The 15,901-nt window shown below is 39.3% G+C and overlaps 4 protein-coding genes and 2 non-coding genes across 10 annotated transcripts; 4 read left to right on the top strand and 2 right to left on the bottom strand.

Moving 5' to 3' along the window:
• The first annotated feature begins 720 nt into the window (after positions 1-720).
• Positions 721-1,297, top strand: LOC112173547. Its single transcript, XM_024311184.2, has one exon. The coding sequence runs from the start codon at positions 770-772 to the stop codon at positions 1,094-1,096; it is 327 nt and encodes a 108-aa protein (XP_024166952.1). The 5' UTR covers positions 721-769; the 3' UTR covers positions 1,097-1,297.
• On the bottom strand, positions 1,279-4,866 carry LOC112173546 (chlorophyllide a oxygenase, chloroplastic). Its single transcript, XM_024311182.2, has 9 exons — positions 4,702-4,866; positions 4,091-4,321; positions 3,860-3,964; positions 3,438-3,713; positions 2,960-3,107; positions 2,647-2,831; positions 2,421-2,533; positions 1,960-2,254; positions 1,279-1,873 (listed from the first exon to the last, which is right to left on the bottom strand). Exons 1-9 carry the CDS (start codon positions 4,804-4,806, stop codon positions 1,700-1,702), a joined length of 1,632 nt encoding a protein of 543 aa, XP_024166950.1. The 5' UTR covers positions 4,807-4,866; the 3' UTR covers positions 1,279-1,699.
• Positions 4,867-6,242: 1,376 nt separating this feature from the next.
• On the top strand, positions 6,243-8,573 carry LOC112172037 (TLC domain-containing protein 2). Of its 2 annotated transcripts, none has more exons than XM_024309199.2 (3): positions 6,243-6,691; positions 7,200-7,529; positions 7,573-8,034. In XM_024309199.2, exons 1-3 carry the CDS (start codon positions 6,445-6,447, stop codon positions 7,695-7,697), a joined length of 702 nt encoding a protein of 233 aa, XP_024164967.1. In that variant the 5' UTR covers positions 6,243-6,444; the 3' UTR covers positions 7,698-8,034. The 2 variants fall into 2 exon arrangements, with proteins under 2 accessions (XP_024164967.1, XP_024164966.1); XM_024309198.2 differs by lacking the exon at positions 7,573-8,034 and adding an exon at positions 8,110-8,573 and having other exon boundaries at positions 6,250-6,691; positions 7,200-7,477.
• Positions 8,574-8,851: 278 nt separating this feature from the next.
• Positions 8,852-8,923, top strand: TRNAQ-UUG. Its single transcript has one exon. It is a non-coding gene; the product is annotated as a tRNA-Gln (tRNA).
• Positions 8,924-9,006: 83 nt separating this feature from the next.
• On the top strand, positions 9,007-9,091 carry TRNAM-CAU. Its single transcript is given in 2 exon segments — positions 9,007-9,044; positions 9,056-9,091. It is a non-coding gene; the product is annotated as a tRNA-Met (tRNA).
• A 576-nt stretch (positions 9,092-9,667) lies between these two features.
• Positions 9,668-15,524, bottom strand: LOC112172930 (filament-like plant protein 1). 4 transcript variants are annotated; one of them, XM_024310437.2, is made up of 6 exons: positions 15,210-15,524; positions 14,981-15,121; positions 14,069-14,227; positions 12,361-12,556; positions 10,393-12,113; positions 9,668-10,277 (listed from the first exon to the last, which is right to left on the bottom strand). In XM_024310437.2, the coding sequence occupies exons 3-6, from the start codon at positions 14,177-14,179 to the stop codon at positions 9,879-9,881; spliced, it is 2,427 nt and encodes an 808-aa protein (XP_024166205.1). In that variant the 5' UTR covers positions 14,180-14,227; positions 14,981-15,121; positions 15,210-15,524; the 3' UTR covers positions 9,668-9,878. The 4 variants fall into 4 exon arrangements, with proteins under 4 accessions (XP_024166205.1, XP_024166202.1, XP_024166204.1 ...); XM_024310434.2 differs by having other exon boundaries at positions 14,981-15,111; XM_024310436.2 differs by having other exon boundaries at positions 14,981-15,078.
• Positions 15,525-15,901: the final 377 nt, after the last annotated feature.

Raw genomic sequence — 15,901 nt, 5'->3', positions numbered from 1 at the left:
CCATAGTTCATCTAAGTAATTAATACTAGCAAGGTGTGCTAGTCGATTGGCCACACCATTTGCTTCCCGATATACATGTCGGAGTTGAATAGAAGAAAAGTATTCAACATACCTCTTACAATCCTCCATAATCTGACCTATTTCAGATAAATCATCATCTTCCCTATTGAGGGCATAAACCAAAATAGCATAATCAGTCTCCATTTCAATATCCATCCGGCCTTGGTGAATAGCCAGCAATAGACCTGCCCTCAATGCCTCAGCTTCCATATGTAATGCCAAAGACGGAGGTTGGAATGGCTAGCACAGCCCGCACAACTTCCGTGATCATCACGTCATACTACCCAGCTCCCCCAAGTCTTCTATCAGCGTTGTAGGCTCACTTTCATTTCTTAAGGACAATGATATTAACTCGCTCTAATTTGTAATTCATACTCTTTCTTCCTTTTTTGGTTAAAATTCTCATTAAAAGACAAATTTAAGTTAGTAGTTACCAACAAATATAGAGGGTGGATCATAAAACGGGGAATGTGAATTCCACTCCTCTTTCCTAATTGATTCATACCATTGGGTTACATTTACGAACTGGGCTGGTGAACCATACTCTTGTTTGGGTTGGACTATAGTTTTTGTTTTGGACCTGAAAACATAGATTCCGGCCCGAAGCTGATGTTCACCTGCAGAACTCTGCCGAAACCTCCAGAGGTGCCTTTTCTCCCAATAAGAGAAACCAAAGAAGAGGAGGAAAACCAGAGAGTAAAAAACAAAGATGTTCTTCTTCTTTGCTGGAGGGTTAGAGCAGCAAGTCCGGCAGGTGCTGCAATCCGGTGCGGGCAGGTGCATGGTGTGCAGGTCGCCTGCGGATTTGGTGGAATACGAGAAGGTGCTGAAGCTCTTCTTCGTCCCCGTGTGGCGGTGGCCCGGGAAAGAGCCTCTGATGCACTGCAACAACTGCAAGCTCTTCTTTCCTCAGAGCTATCCTCTCCCGCCTCCCAGGGATGATTCCACGGCGGAGGAGCTGCTGCGGTGTCGTTTTTGTGATCGGAGGGTGGAGTCTGAGTTCAGCTTCTGCCCATATTGTGGCTCAGCTCTGTGAGACCAAATGCAGTTTCACCTGTTAGGGTCTTGTTAGGGCTTTCAGAGTGGATTGTAGACTATAATTCTCTATCTGTCCTTGTAAGTTGAAATAAATATGAGTTTGCCATATTGCTTAGAAGTTTGAATTTCCGGGATTCATGCGATTTTGGATTGTTGATCTAACAAGAAATGGAAAGGGTATGAAATAATTGGATTTTCATTGAAGAGAGATGTTATGATACAAATGCAGCACACATTACATGTCCTGTAAGACTGGGAAACAATCAAAGGCATGTATGAAAAAGCAGGTATATGAACACTGTACACATAATAAAAAGGAAAAAATTGGAAATGGTGTACAGGTTGTTCTAATTTACAAGGGGTTTCTATGCAGATACCACTTTCTTCTCTCCGATCAATTAACAGTTGCCGCCGAGTCGCCGTGGGACTAGTTTGTTCAAGGCTTCATCGAGCCCACGAATGCCAAACAAAATGCCCTTGTTAGTTATTGGTGGATCATTTTATTTGCAAGTTTGTGCAAAATAGACCACTCTAGCATGCGGGTTCGTTCCAGAGGATGATCAAAAAGGAAGGGAGTCCAGTCTTGGTTTAAAATGTGAATCTAAACTGATTTGGTTGCGAAGGGTAGTTGCTTAATTCCTTGTTCAACAGCCTCCCTCCATAGCCTGTACCTCACTCCTAGCTTGTCGTATGTTACAGGACAACTCCAGACATTCTCCCCGCAGTTCATGCGCTCTTGTTGGCCAAGGACAAGCCTTAGATCCTCATTCAAAACCTGTGTCAATTGAACAAAAATGATTTTGCGTCTTGGAGGAAGATGCTATGGAAATGAATGATTCTCTCAGAAACAATTCAATTTACCTGCTCTGCAAAATGCCTCCATAAAATGTGCATGAAAGGAATGTGCTTCAGTACAGGTGCAAAATCCAGTGACATTCTGTATAGTAACCTTGTTTTGTTTCTAGAAGATGGTAAGCACACATGAAGTTGATGAAGATGCGTGCTGCACTGCTTTGTACTCTGCCCTTCTAGTTTTCCCGGCTTTGAGATCCCGATGGTTGAGAGTACCATACAAGGTGGTCGAAATTCCATATCAATAGGATAAGGGTCCCAATACCCTTGCAGGCCGGACGCAGGTGTCAAAAATTTCACAAAGCTGAAAATCAGATTATTCACAACATTAAGTTGTAATTTCCTGAGACATGAAAATAAGTCTAGAGTAACAATGCTCTCTATATACTACTTCCCTACTTGGATACATAGCTACAGAAGAAATTCCAGAGACAGATAGATTGTGTGCATGAGATAAAACAGAAACAAACCTCGGAACGCTCCATCCCTTGGCAAAGGTGGACGTATGAGTAAAAGGAGCATGCGCAAGATCTAAAAGATTATCCAGAAGTAATCCATGTTCCACTGGGAGTTCTATTACCAGCTGTCAAATAAAAAACACCAATTTAACTGTTACAACACACTTCCACATAAGTAAGCAATCCCTAAGCTACTTTAATAGGAGTTAAGAGAGTAAGAATGAATCTATTAGCATACCTCAGCATGGATTTGAAATCCTGCAGGAGGTTGTAAAGAAGGAATAGTGGCTGACGGAGGGTCATCACCAGGCCAAATCCATAACATCCCATCTTGCTCAAAACATGGCAATGCTTTAATCTTCACATTGCGTAATTTTGTGGATGGCATCTTCTCACATTTTCCATCGGTTGAGTACTCCCATCCTGAGATTTATCCACCACAAAATTTCTAACTTAGTGATTCTTATAATAGAGTTATGTTTTCGTTAGCAAATACTGACCGAGATTAGTCATTAACATGCAAATAGTTGTCTTTCTAAGGTTGCACTAACCATGATATGGACATGCAATACGGCCATCTTTTACTGTACCGAGGTCAAGAGGGCAAGCTCTATGTGCACAGGTATTCCGAACACATCCAGGTTTCCCATCTTTTCCACGAAAGAGAACCCATGGTTCCTCAAAACAATCAATTGGAACCTGTAAAGGAAAAGTGATAATGCTCTTGTTAGAAAACATCCACAAAGTAACTAACTAGTAGTGGACAACAAATGCTTTAAAGGGAAACTCCTCAATTACTACTGTTGCATTTCCTATAATGATCAAAGTAATGGCAGAGCCAACAAAATGCTTTGGCACTAACCTAATTTTGCTAACATTAATGAAAACGAGAAGATGATATTATTTTGCTAGCCTAAATCCCTTTATCATTAGATTAATAATATTGTTTCTAATCATGTATGTTTTTCTTTTTATTCTCTGCACACTGCTGCTTTTAGAGCTAATGAAGAAGAAATGAGAGCAGCTTACCATGGTATCATCCTTAAGGGTAGTGGAGAAGGCAACAGGGTACCAAAAATTCTTCAATCGGGGATGGTAGGTTTGAACTGGACCTGAAACATTCAAGCCTTTCCGAGACCTCCTCCTTTTTACAGCATCCAAAGATTGTGTAGAAGTACTGGGAGAAGGGGATGCTTGCTCAGCATCAGTAGTGTTCCCGTCTTGTAACAGCTTATCATTCACCAATTCTTCCATGAAAGCCAATTTATCTAAAGCAGTAGAAACTCTTGCTTCAGAGATATGAACCTGTCGGTATTCATGGATTAAATGCACAGAAGTAAGCATCTGTTCAGTTGGATGGTCTAAGATTAATCAGTCTTTGTGATTAAAGGTGATTCCGAGTAATGTAAGTTACAAAGATTTTATATGCTCTGAAAGTTAATTTTACAGACCTCTTTATGAGCCTGTCCTAGTTCTTCTTGCAACTCTGCAAGCTCCTTCTTGATGGTGCCAATAGACTTGTACTCACGGGCAAGAGGATTTAGAACTTCCACAACCTGCACGGCCATATTTGAGACTAAGATTCCCAATTTTTAACAGTGAACTTCCAACTAAATAATGGATTTCATGACCATCTAGTAATGTCTAAGAAGTTGAAGAGTTACTAAGATCAGCAATGTTACCTTTTCATGGAGGAGCATGATTGTTAGCACATCTTGTCGAGCGCGCCAATCACAGTATTGTATATCAAATCTAGCAACTTCCAAGGCCTGAGCTGCCTTCAAGACCTTCCCTTCTAATTTTGGATTTTTAGGCCTTGGATCCTCCACATCAAAGAGTGAGCTCCAAGCATGCTTCTTATCTACCCCTGACTCCTCTCCCAACACAGCGAAAACCCGAAATCCTTTCACGCCCTGAAATTCAACAATCCCAAGAATCTAAGCACCAACATAGTAACTTGATCCCTAATTCTTCTAAATAAATTTTTTTCCCTCAACTATTAGCAAGTGCAAGAACCAACCTAAATTCCTAACCAATCAATCAATTAACTAAACTTAGCATGTGCCCCAAAAATTAAAGTTTAAAACTTCATCCAAAAAGAGCATATTTTTCTTATGAAGCATGACTTAATTACTAGATTGAGCATTACCCAGATACAAAAACAAACCAAAGAACCATCCTACTTAGCTCTAGCTACCACTTCAAGCCACATTTCAACTAGAAAAAAACAACTATTTCATTTATAAGTCATCCAAACTCATTGAAACTAAGCAAGTGAGCTCTATCTTCATACCTTCTTGGTGCTAAGCTTTGATGATCTGCAAAAAGAGATAGGTAAAGACAGAGCTGCAGCTGTGGCAACTATGCTCATGGCGTTTGAAGCTGACAGACACAACATTGAGAACAGGGGAGAGATAGAAAGAAAGAAAGAAAGAGAAACGTTGAGTCATATTAGTGAGGGACATTTATCGTTGAAGTTTCTATTGATAAGTGGCTACAGTCCCCCGCGATCTCAGTCCTCCTCCCATGGCGCGCCACGTGGACGCCATTGTTGCACACGTGGCAAGCTCTGCGTCCACATAATGGGAGCTAGTGTCTGTGAGTACCTGGCACTGAGTGGGGCCCTTATCTTGCCAGCTCGGACGGCCAACATATCTCTTTACCTATCCACGTTTAGCGTCGTTTGTCTTTGAGTTAGATTTCTGAAGTATTTGTGAGGTGGGTGCTGGTCCTCTTGGGGTTGGTGTTGATTTTCATTTGTGGGTTTTTTTGTTGCAATCTTATCCGTTAATCCAATATGATAAAGCATAATTACTTTGATCAAAATGGGTGATACAATAGTGAGTGATTGCTTAGTGTGTGGTGCCTAGTGTTGTGTGTTTGTTGTTTAGATTCTTGTAATTGAATTCTAGGGTGGCTTTTGAGTAACAAGATTGCATTTTTGGAAAGCATGAAGCAAGCAATATCCATGATCTATCACACTTTTGGAGGAGCCAAAATTGCGAAGGCAAAGTGCTAGAACATGGAAAACACGGACACAACACACTTGTGTATGTTGTACATTTTACAGGTATTAAAATATTACAAGAGATTGATGCATCAACTCAGACTTGTGTGTCTATATTTTAATTGCATTGTGTATTCGTGTGAGATAATTGATAAAACTAATTTAAGTAGGGTGGGTGAGGCAACAAAACTCGCGTGTCTATAGTTTAATTGCATTGTGTATTCGTGTGAGATAATTGATAATTTAAGTGGGGTGGGTGAGGCAACAAAAAGTGATTGTGGTGTGAGGGTTCAACTCCTGATAGCACGCTAAGGTAATGTTTGCTTGATCAGTGGGAAATGAATCCGAAGCCCAACTCCCCAATCATGTGTACTGTGATGACTTGGTCGAAGACGAAATTGCAATTGCAATTGCTACCCACCCTTATCAGATGGGGGACCCTTCTAACCCGAGGGTAAGGGCGTGCTTAGTATGACTTCACTGAAGTGAACAAACCAAGACAACCACACCTCATCAGACCAAACTACTCACACACCAATCACTTTATTGCCCTGCTTAGTTACAAGCCCCCGCTACAAGGCTCGGCAATAAAAACATAAAAACCGGTCTTTATAAACATAAAAACAAAACAATCCGTTTTGGATGTGGGATTCTAACTTCTTTACCAATTGACCAATATTCCTGAGACTCTCTAATTGGGCCAGGAGCAGTATTGCTTCTCAGGGTCTCACTACCGACAGCCCAATACACGAAGATGATAAGTTAGTCGGCGACCCAAGCAATCAATCTCCTGAAAACCGGCGCAATCAGTCTCTGAAATTGGAGTCCAGTTGAATTATAACTTGAACATAACGGAATTGAATCCACTTCCCACCTCATCGTTTATAACAGTAATGAATACTCATCAATACCCTCAAAATATCTCCATCGCTCTCACCCTCTTACGGCTCTCCTCTATGGCTGTACGCTGTAACAGTAGCAGAGCAGAGGAGAGGTAAAAAGAAACAGAGCCAGTAGTGGTGATCATTAATGGGGAGGACACGGCCTCCGACGCAGGAAAAGTCAGGGGCTTTCTTCTTGGCGACTCTGCTGCTCTGGTTCGTCTCTGTTTGGTTTGAGATTCTGTTCAACCGGCGGACGGAGCTGGGTTATATTATCGCCGGCTGTGGCTTTTACCAATTGGCTAACTGGGTCTGTCGCCGCTTTGTATCCCGTGACCCTCTCTTTGTTAACACCTCCGTCTCTCTCCTCCACTCCTCTATTACCTCCGCTTCTGGTTTGTTCTTGCTTTCTCTCACTCCCTTTTTTTTTTTGAAATTTTTTAGTGGGATTTTTTTTTTATGGGTGGTTGTGTATGCTTCATGGGTCTTTTTGTCATGGTGCGTGTATTTGGTATTGGGTTTAAGATATTTGAATATTTATGCTTGAGTTACCATTTTAGCTTTGTTAGCTCTTTAGCTCTAAATACCCAGTTCAGTGTTGAAATGATAATCACTGCATATTTACTATGTAGATTTACAAGGTGTGTGCTTTCCTGATTCTCTCATTCTGAAACCAAGTCTTTGAGCAATTGGGTAATAGATTATGAGGAAAAATAAGCACTTGCATTAGTAATTTGGGGAACTTGAAATGTAAAATCTTGGTCTTGGATGTTGATACCTAATTCGATCGTAGTAAACAACTTGTTTTCTGGGGAAAAAGAAGATTGTCCTCCGCATGTCTTCCATTATTAGTTTCAGTGTTTAGTTATGTGATGCAACTTTGAATTTTTTCTGTTTCTGCAGTTGTATTTATTTTGGTTAATCACTGGTTACAAAATGGTTCGGGTGGGATGTTTGAGCACTCACAGTTGGTTGGAGGTACTTGGGCGTGGGCACACCAGGCTTTGTGCTTCTCGTGCGGTTACTTTGCATACGATCAGTGGGATATGCTGCATTACGGATTATATAGTGGTTTTATCCCTTCCATCCTAGCGCATCATCTGCTGCTCCTCATGTGCTTCACTCTTGCTTTGTATCGGAATGTGACCATTAATTACCTTATTCTCACTCTCATTTGTGAGGTATGTTTTATTCATTCCTTAATGCTTCTATTTCCCTTTGTGAATTGTTTTCATATTTCTGATTTGGTAATAATCCAGTGTTTAGATATCTGGATATGTCAGTCTGATTGGTTTGGTTTATCGAAACACTAGTTTTGGTCAAATCAGCCATAACTGTAACTGGTCGTGTCTCTTCACACTTTCTAATCAGTTCAAATTGATGTGTATTGTGGTAATATAGACTAATGACTTTGACCAAAGCTTTCATACCCTGTTTGTTAAATCCGCTGCCTTTACCAATATTCTAACTGACTGCCATTTGTCCCTACTACAGATATTGTCATTTCTCACTAAAGCCGTTTCCAAATCAGAACTCTGGAGAGTCTGTCTTCTGACTTTGTTTAAATTATTGATGACTGCTGCTTAACTTTAGTATTTAGATTTAAAGTCTGTTGTTTGAAATGAATAAGATTTGTTTTTCTTTAGTAATCAATCCATACGCGTAAAAGATTCCGCAAAATCAATCACTTCACTATCCAAACAACTTCAAATCAGTGTTGAAAATCCTATATTCATGTGGAGACTTTAGAATCTCAATGTGGTAGTCGTGCCAATTGTATATGAAACTGATTCTGACATTTCTAATGATGCAGCTGCACTCTATCTTTCTGCATGTGAGGAAAATTCGGCGAATGGCAGGTGTTCGTGACGCTAAGAGCAACATTGTCAAGGCAGAATGGGTTTTGAATTGGGTGACTTTCACTTTGGCAAGGGCTGCATCTCACATTCTCATCACCGCCAAGCTCATCTTAGATGCTCATAAATTTGGAAGGGGAGTGGAACTGCCTATTGCGCTGTTGGGAATGTTTGGAATGAACATGCTGAATACTTTTCTCGGCATTGATCTCTTCCATGCTTGCAAGAGAGAGATGAATCCTCAGCATACTAATACTCATCAAGAATGAAAAAACAAGGGCAAAAAAAGAGAGTTTCTAATCTTCTAATTTGTGTTGTTTCTTTGATTGATTTTGCACATAAATCAACAGAGAGAGTGAGAGTTTTCATTATGAAAGCAGAGTTTGTTTCCCTTCTACTGGGTACCCCTAAATACCCAATATATATGTTTGTTCACTACCTCAACTTTATTGAGGTATTCGTTAAGAAACGGTTGGCTTTGTGAAGTATTTCTCATCAAAAGGGAGAGATAAAAAAATAAATATAAATAAAAATAAAAACTTCAACTTTATTGAGGTTTTCGTTAAGAAACGGTTGGCTTTGTGAAGTATTTCTCATCAAAAGAGAGAGATAAAAAAATAAATATAAATGAAAATAAAAACCAAAAAAAATCAAAAGACAAAAAAATATATACTACAATTACGAATTTACTATCAGCTCGGTTCTATGGTGTAGTGGTTAGCACTCTGGACTTTGAATCCAGCGACCTGGGTTCGACTCCCGGTAGGACCTTTTATATCTTCTCTTGTTTTATACTATTATGAGTCTTCTCTAGTTTTTAAATATATATTTTGAGTCAAATAATCAATCAACATGGGGCGGTGGCGCAGTTGGCTAGCGCGTAGGTCTCATAGCTTCTGAGTTATCCTGAGGTCGAGAGTTCGAGCCTCTCTCGCCCCAGTCATTTTTGTAACTTTTTCCTCCTAAGTTAACCTAGTTCTTTTTTTCCTTAGAAAAAGTACGCCTACAAAGAACTAGGAAGCAAACGAAGTTTCTGTTTGAATATTGTTTCATAATGAATGCAACATAAAGATGTATATAATGATTGCTAGGATCGTATGCATAAGTCGAATTCGTTCTGGTAATTGGTAGGTATCTTGCTTTTAATTTTACTATGTGGAAAGGTAGTCTACAAGAACAATTTAAGAATGAGTTGGACAGTATCAAGAATATTGTTAAATAGAATCCCACATTGAAAAATATTGTATTATGTTAATATTTATAAGGATTTACAACAATGTTCTTGTTGCCCAAACATGGCATAGTTTGTGTGAATGATTGAGTTGTGGATTTGGTTTCTTCACTTTGGTGATGATGCCCTTATGCCCTTTGGGTTAGAAGGGCACCCCCACTTGATCAAGGTGGGTAGCATCACAAAAGCGTTGAACAACAGGTCCTTCTCTTCAGAAGAGCCCTGCCCCCGACTTGAAGAAGGTGGGGGAGAAACCCCACTTGACAAAGGTGGGTAGCATCACCTCTTTTCTTTTCTTTTTTGCTCTTCAAGAAATAGTAACTCTTTCATTCCACGTTTGATCAGTCTCACCCTTCTCTTGAAGAACAAATGTGCCAATTAATCAGCATTTAATTAGCAACTCCTCAAATGAACTGAAGCACTCAATCCTCCGTTATACAAACCCAGAAATCAATGACACCTCTTGTTCTATTGTACAAAAAAATAAAATCTAAGCTAAATTTCTAGTCGTATCCCACTCTTTGTCCGAGAGAAAAACTTTGCAAACCCATTTCGGTTCTTCTCAGAGCTGACATGAGTTGACACTACAGTAGAGGAGGACGACGAAGATGAAGATGGTGGAGAATTATCCTCATTCCTATTTATTGCAAGTCCAGAACTCTCAACAGCTTGTTTTGACACAGAATCTCTTTTAGGTGAAAATGTCCCATTGGAATGCATCTTCCAGTGTTCATCAGATCTAGGAATCTGTGACGCAGCAGCAGAAAACTCTGGTATGTTTGCGGTGTCAATTAGGAAATCTTCTAGTGTTGCTAGTGATTTCAGTTGATTCCCAAGAGATGCTATTGTTTTCTGGCACTCAGCAAGTTTTCCAGCAGCTACAGCTATGTCTTCCTGGAAAATGCGTTAAATTAGTGACATAATGATTTAGTTTTTCAGCTAGACTAGTTGTTGGGATAATGATAGACTACACATGTAATGTAGATAGCTCAAGTCCCTGATCACCAACCTGCTTTATCTTTGATTCACTATTTGAGCAAGCAGTTTTCTGAAACTCGACTTCTTCATTCTTTCTTGATAGCTCCTCCTCTAAATTTTGACATCTGACAGAAATTTTCGCTGATGAAGCCCTCTCCCTTTGAACCTCTGCTTCTAAGGAGTTAACCTTAGCAGACATTGTCCGAGTCTCTGCTTCTATGCTAATGAGCTGAGACTCTATACTCAGCTTTGACTCTTTTGCAATTTTTAGTTCCTTCTGTAACTCCTCCAACATCATTTCTGCTTCTTTAAGCTGAAATTCTGACGCCACGTAACATTCTTTACTTTTCGCTAAAGCAGTTTCCAATTCATCTTTTTCTACTTCCAACTTTTCCTTCTCCCCTTCCAACTTTTCTAACTTCTCCTCCAATTCGGCTGCCCGATAATTCATGCATTCTAGTTGTGCTTTTTCTACTTCCAACTTTTCTTTCTCCCCTTCCAACTTTTCTAACTTCTCCTCCAATTCGGCTGCCCGATAACTCATGCATTCTAGTTGTGCTTTTTCTACTTCCAACTTTTCTTTCTCACCTTCCAACTTTTCTAACTTCTCCTCCAATTCGGCTGCCCGATAACTCATGGTTACTAGTTCTGCTTTTTCTAATTCCAACTTCTCTAACTTGTCCTCCAAGTCAGCCGTCTGATGACTTGTGGCTTCAAGTTCAGCTTTCTCTACTTCCAGCTTTTCTAATTTGTATTCCAATTCAGCTGTCCGATGACTCATGACTTGTAATTCAGCTCTCTCTTCTTCCAACTTTTCTAACTTGTACTCCAACTCTGCTGTCCGATGACTCATAGCTTCAAGTTCATCTCTCAAGGCAATTTCATCATTGTTGGAGGCATTAACTATGGCTTCTGATTCCAGGCAACCAGTTTCACTTTCAGGCTGCGGCAATGCAGCAAGTCGTTCCATCTCAAGAAAATCATCCATGAGATCAATGTCAACAGAAGAGGCTGGCAAATTTTTGTTGACTGCTTTTTCATTCTTAAATTGATCAAGCTCCGCAACCAGGGCCAATGCCCATGAGTCAGAGACGCCCAGATCACGCTTATTTGGATCTGAGCCATTCATCTTTTGGGAGTCGATATCCATCATGCTTAGCCTCTCTCCACTGTCCGATTGACTATCCATGCAAGAGTCCACATACATTGAGGAAGCAGCACTGGATTTATGATCATTAACAAAAGGAATTTTGCAAGCCACAGCTTTTAGTCTCCGGCACTCAGCTTCAAGCTTTGCAACCTTCTTTATACTCTCTAAATGCTGCTTACTGGCTGTTTCAGCTGCTTGAGTACTCAAATCCCTCTCAATTGTGCTGATTTCCAACTCCTCTGCCTGAGACAGTAGCTCAAGCTTAAGGGTTTTGTTTTCCCTTTCCAAAGCTTCAAGCTTATGTGAAAGATGAGGAGCAACAAAAGCAGAAACTCCAGATCTATTAGTTTCTGCTTTTGTCTGGAGATCAGTAATCTGATTTTCAAGCTTCACTTTGGTGGCCTCCCAGTCACGGGTTTTCTCCACCACAGCTTCATGTATATTTTTCTCTTGCTCCTCTCTTGATTGTCTAAGCTGCCTAACACATTCCTTGAGGGCTCCATCAAGATGGCTTACCCGATCTTCCAAAGCTGATTTTTGCTTAACTGCAGCTTCAAGTTGTAGCTTTAAGCTAGCCACCTCATTTTCAGCCTTTTCCCAGCCTACAATGATAAAACGAGGATTTAGCTTAACTTATCCTATACATAAATGTAATAATATCATAGCAATCATTACGAGTACAAATATATTGAAGTTGTGTATTTTACAAGTCTTTATGAAATATTCCTTATGCAAAAACCAAGACTACAGAAGTCCTAAAGTGCTATTCTTAATTTCTTCAAATTTTAAAAGAAACTAGCAGCGTCAGTATGTTATACAACAAATCAAAATATTACTACAGACTATTACCTGCAACAGCTTCTTCAGCAACTTTGGAATGCTGCTTCACCAAGTCTTCTTTGGCACTAACATTCACAAGAGCAGCTGATAATCTCTCTGTCAGACTCTTCAGACTATCATTAACATCATGACCACTGGATACAGCTTTTGATGTGACTTCAGGTGATTGAGAATCATGATTTGGAGAATCCTTAAGTGCCTCCTGCTTCAATATGACAAGCAATGAAACAAAAATCAAACATATATGACATCATAGTTCATTTCTAATGGAAAAGAAAAACACCCAGTGAGAAGTGGCAAAAAAAAACAAAAGATCTTTAGAGGAGGAAAAGAAACAGTGCTTGTATATTTGTTAACAATCAAAAACATTGAACACAAAATAATTAAATCTTATGATCTTACAATAGATTAAATCAAAGTTGATGTTGTTAGTATGCATGTGGCAAATGGCCAGTTCAGTCCATATGCTCTAGAAGGAATCTATCTAAGGAGCCTCTACAAACAGTTATCCCACCTATTTGAGTTCAACTGACAAATTTTATATCTGTTATAGAAATATAATGCTAGGATCTGGCTCCTCTAATGTATAAACCAGTCAGCTTTGTAGTTGATGCCATTTGCAGTAAGCAACAGTGTAAAAATAAGTCGAACTTCCAGAGTACAAAAAATTTTAGATGGACATTTCATCTTCGTTATAGAAACCATTTGAAAACAAATATGTGTCGCTTGGACTAAGACATGACATCCATAAAGTATCAAGGGAAGGAAGACACTGTTTAAGTCAATGCATCAACTGCATTCCTCAAAACAACCTAGTGCACACAGTCAAAGTCTGATCCTACTCAAATATAGTTCAAACAAACGGACTCAGTTAGGTTGTCACCATCCTAGTTCAAGATCATGTACTTAAATTAAAGCCTTTGCTGTTAGAGCTTTAGTTAGTCTGTTGTAAAGTCACTTTAGGGAGTTGGATAAAAGTTAATTAGTTCCCTACAGAAATTGATCAATTAACAAAGAAAGAGGAAGGAAGATGATAGACAGGTGACAGTTCTTTCCAGAAGACCAACCATCTAGATATGATCAGGGGTTTCTCAAGCAGGACATTCCACTTTAGTTAAATAGGACATAGATATTTAAAGAAGAGGTATAAGGACTGCAAACCCACAAGTTTTAAATCCGAATAGCCAAAACCCAATCTCAAACAAAGCTTAACTCATTCAACGTAATTGAGTAGCATTAGGTGTATTTCATGTATGTTTTAGGAGATTAAATTCTGTCTCGAAATAAAAGAAGAACATGTGAGAAAAAGATGGAGAACAGTGAATTGCCTTCAATAAAGAAACGTACAGAAGATGGTTCACGGATAAACATTCTCAACTTTTGAAAGACTTCAAAACTCATTACCAAAGCAAGAAAGTCAAGACTTCATATAGAAGGTTGATGCCGTGATGGCTAAATTTCTGGTAGCACGTGAAAGAATAATGTCTAACATACAAAAGTCAGAGAAAATCTACCAGGAAGGAAAGAATCCAATCAGAAAAGAAGAGTGAAAAAAATGCAGTTTAGGTGATTTTGAGTTAAACTATGTGGTACAGTTCATGTGGAGGAATCTACTTTAAGTTTCTTTAGTTATATACCAAGAAAACAATATGTGCAAGGTTTGCAGAAATGAAAATTTAACTCAGTTTTGTGGAAGTAAGGAAGGATTCACCCCTACCTGTTCGTCAGAGCACCTCCCAGAATGAGAAGACACCGAACCAGAACTTTCAGTTTCACCGCCGGAGCTCTTCTCCGAAGACTTCTTCTTCCACAACCACTTCCGGTCCATCTAATGTTTTATTCTAGCTCCCCAACTAGCACATCACAGACTGTCCATCTGCATACATTCACATTCTAACACATAAATAACCAAAAACCCACCATAAATCCTCTTCAAAGTTGTAGGAAACAAAAAAGAAGAAAGCATAAAATAGATATCCAACTGTGAATACTTTATTTGGTTGTAGCTGTTAAATGGAACACCAACCAACACAGCTAAGCCTTTTAAAAACAGAAAGCCATGTGCTTTCCAGCAATCTCAAACAGTTGAACAGCAAAGAAGACTTCGCTTATCAACTCTCTCAGCTTTGCTTCAAATCCACTTCAAAACCATCTAATCCCCCAACAAGAAATCTAACATTATCAGAAATCAAAATGGGTCTCTCAGCTTAGTGCAAATAACACACCCAATTCCCAAACAAAGACTCACGTTTTCGCTCTGAAGATGGAGGCTTTGTAGCTGAACATCACATCGAACACTCTGAAATACCATTAAGTTTTTCAAAATCACCAAAGACCAATCTTTTGAATCACAAAAACAAAACTACCCATATCAAAAATCGATGAAATGGTGCAAAATTTCAGCTTTCAAAATACAAAATCGCACAAATGAAACAGTGCTCCACCCAGAACATGAAGTAAAGAAATTCAAAATCCCAAATACCCAAACCGAAAATCCCCAATTTAGAAGCAACCCATCAAAGAACAAACACACCAGACCCTCCTCACTTGCCCAAAAACTCAAAAAGACTCAAACTTTCATAATATTTGCCTAAAATAATCAAATAGGAAGTAGACCCAGATCAAATACCTTCGACTGGATACCACACCAACCCAGAGATTAGTTGGAAAGCCAGCAACAAATAAAACGAAGACAAAAGCTGAAGACTTGAGATTTAAGATTCCAGCCTGAAGAAGAAGAAGAAGCTGAATAAAATAAGGCTGCACAAATCTGTAGAATGTCAGTGAGCACCACTCAGACAACAACTCAGAGCTAGTAGCAGATAATGTGGGTTTCCATTTCTTGTATTCTACTTTACCTTTTTGGGTACCCAGAAAATATTATAAAGGGAGAAGCATGTGCTTGTTTTGTGGATACCAAGTCCTGAACAAGATCAATCAAGAGCCTCTGAAAATTTCCACTTTCTTCAGCTTTTTCTTTATATTCAAAATATGTGTACTCAATTTGTTTGGTTTCTGGGTACTGATTTTGAAAACGAGCTGCACTTATTCCCGCCCACTAATGGCGATTGATTAATGATTATTGAAGCTCCCAGCGGCCTTTTTGAGTTGGTTTAAAATAAATTTGAATTCAGATTTTGCAATATTCTATGTTGCAGAGAAGTTGTTGTGCTGGGTCCTATAGTTTCTTGTCGCCTCAGCTTTTAGACACTGTTCGTTCTTTATTGGTTTTTGTCTCGGCACAAACGCCAGCCAGAGCCATTAGTGTAGAAAGGTCACTGTGTACACGCGCTTGCAGTGGACTTTGACTTCTGGGTATCCGATGTTTTCCTCTGCACATTCAAATTTAGGTTGTGAAATGTGAGAGTGTAGTGAGCTCTTTGTTTTATTTGGTTTTCGATCCACAAACATTAGAGATGAATCATTCTACTACATCGAACCGAACCGAACTGAACCGAACTGAACTAAACCAAACCAAATTGACGGAAAGCATGCATCTGAATTTATAATTACTAACAAGAGAGAAAAATGAAATGGGATGTTTAAAATC

This window comes from Rosa chinensis, chromosome 6 (genome assembly GCF_002994745.2).
Source record: "Rosa chinensis cultivar Old Blush chromosome 6, RchiOBHm-V2, whole genome shotgun sequence".
Classification (NCBI taxonomy): domain Eukaryota; kingdom Viridiplantae; phylum Streptophyta; class Magnoliopsida; order Rosales; family Rosaceae; genus Rosa; species Rosa chinensis.
The sequence above is the reverse complement of the archived record's forward strand: the minus strand, read 5'-3'. Positions and strand labels throughout refer to the sequence as shown.

What these genes read in the sequence shown, in the direction of transcription:
- LOC112173547 (XM_024311184.2), top strand. Translation starts at nt 770, where the DNA reads ATGTTCTTCTTCTTTGCTGGAGGGTTAGAGCAGCAAGTCCGGCAGGTG.
- LOC112173546 (XM_024311182.2), bottom strand. Translation starts at nt 4,806, where the DNA reads ATGTTGTGTCTGTCAGCTTCAAACGCCATGAGCATAGTTGCCACAGCT. An exon ending in CCCTTAAGGATGATACCATG is followed by an intron (nt 3,108 to 3,437) that starts GTAAGCTGCTCT and finishes TTTCCTTTACAG; the next exon opens with GTTCCAATTGATTGTTTTGA. An exon ending in GATTTCAAATCCATGCTGAG is followed by an intron (nt 2,534 to 2,646) that starts GTATGCTAATAG and finishes TTTATTTGACAG; the next exon opens with CTGGTAATAGAACTCCCAGT.
- LOC112172037 (XM_024309198.2), top strand. Translation starts at nt 6,445, where the DNA reads ATGGGGAGGACACGGCCTCCGACGCAGGAAAAGTCAGGGGCTTTCTTC. An exon ending in CTCTATTACCTCCGCTTCTG is followed by an intron (nt 6,692 to 7,199) that starts GTTTGTTCTTGC and finishes CTGTTTCTGCAG; the next exon opens with TTGTATTTATTTTGGTTAAT. An exon ending in TTCTCACTCTCATTTGTGAG is followed by an intron (nt 7,478 to 8,109) that starts GTATGTTTTATT and finishes CTAATGATGCAG; the next exon opens with CTGCACTCTATCTTTCTGCA.
- LOC112172930 (XM_024310437.2), bottom strand. Translation starts at nt 14,179, where the DNA reads ATGGACCGGAAGTGGTTGTGGAAGAAGAAGTCTTCGGAGAAGAGCTCC. An exon ending in TGCTGAAGAAGCTGTTGCAG is followed by an intron (nt 12,114 to 12,360) that starts GTAATAGTCTGT and finishes TTATCATTGTAG; the next exon opens with GCTGGGAAAAGGCTGAAAAT. An exon ending in GTGAATCAAAGATAAAGCAG is followed by an intron (nt 10,278 to 10,392) that starts GTTGGTGATCAG and finishes CGCATTTTCCAG; the next exon opens with GAAGACATAGCTGTAGCTGC.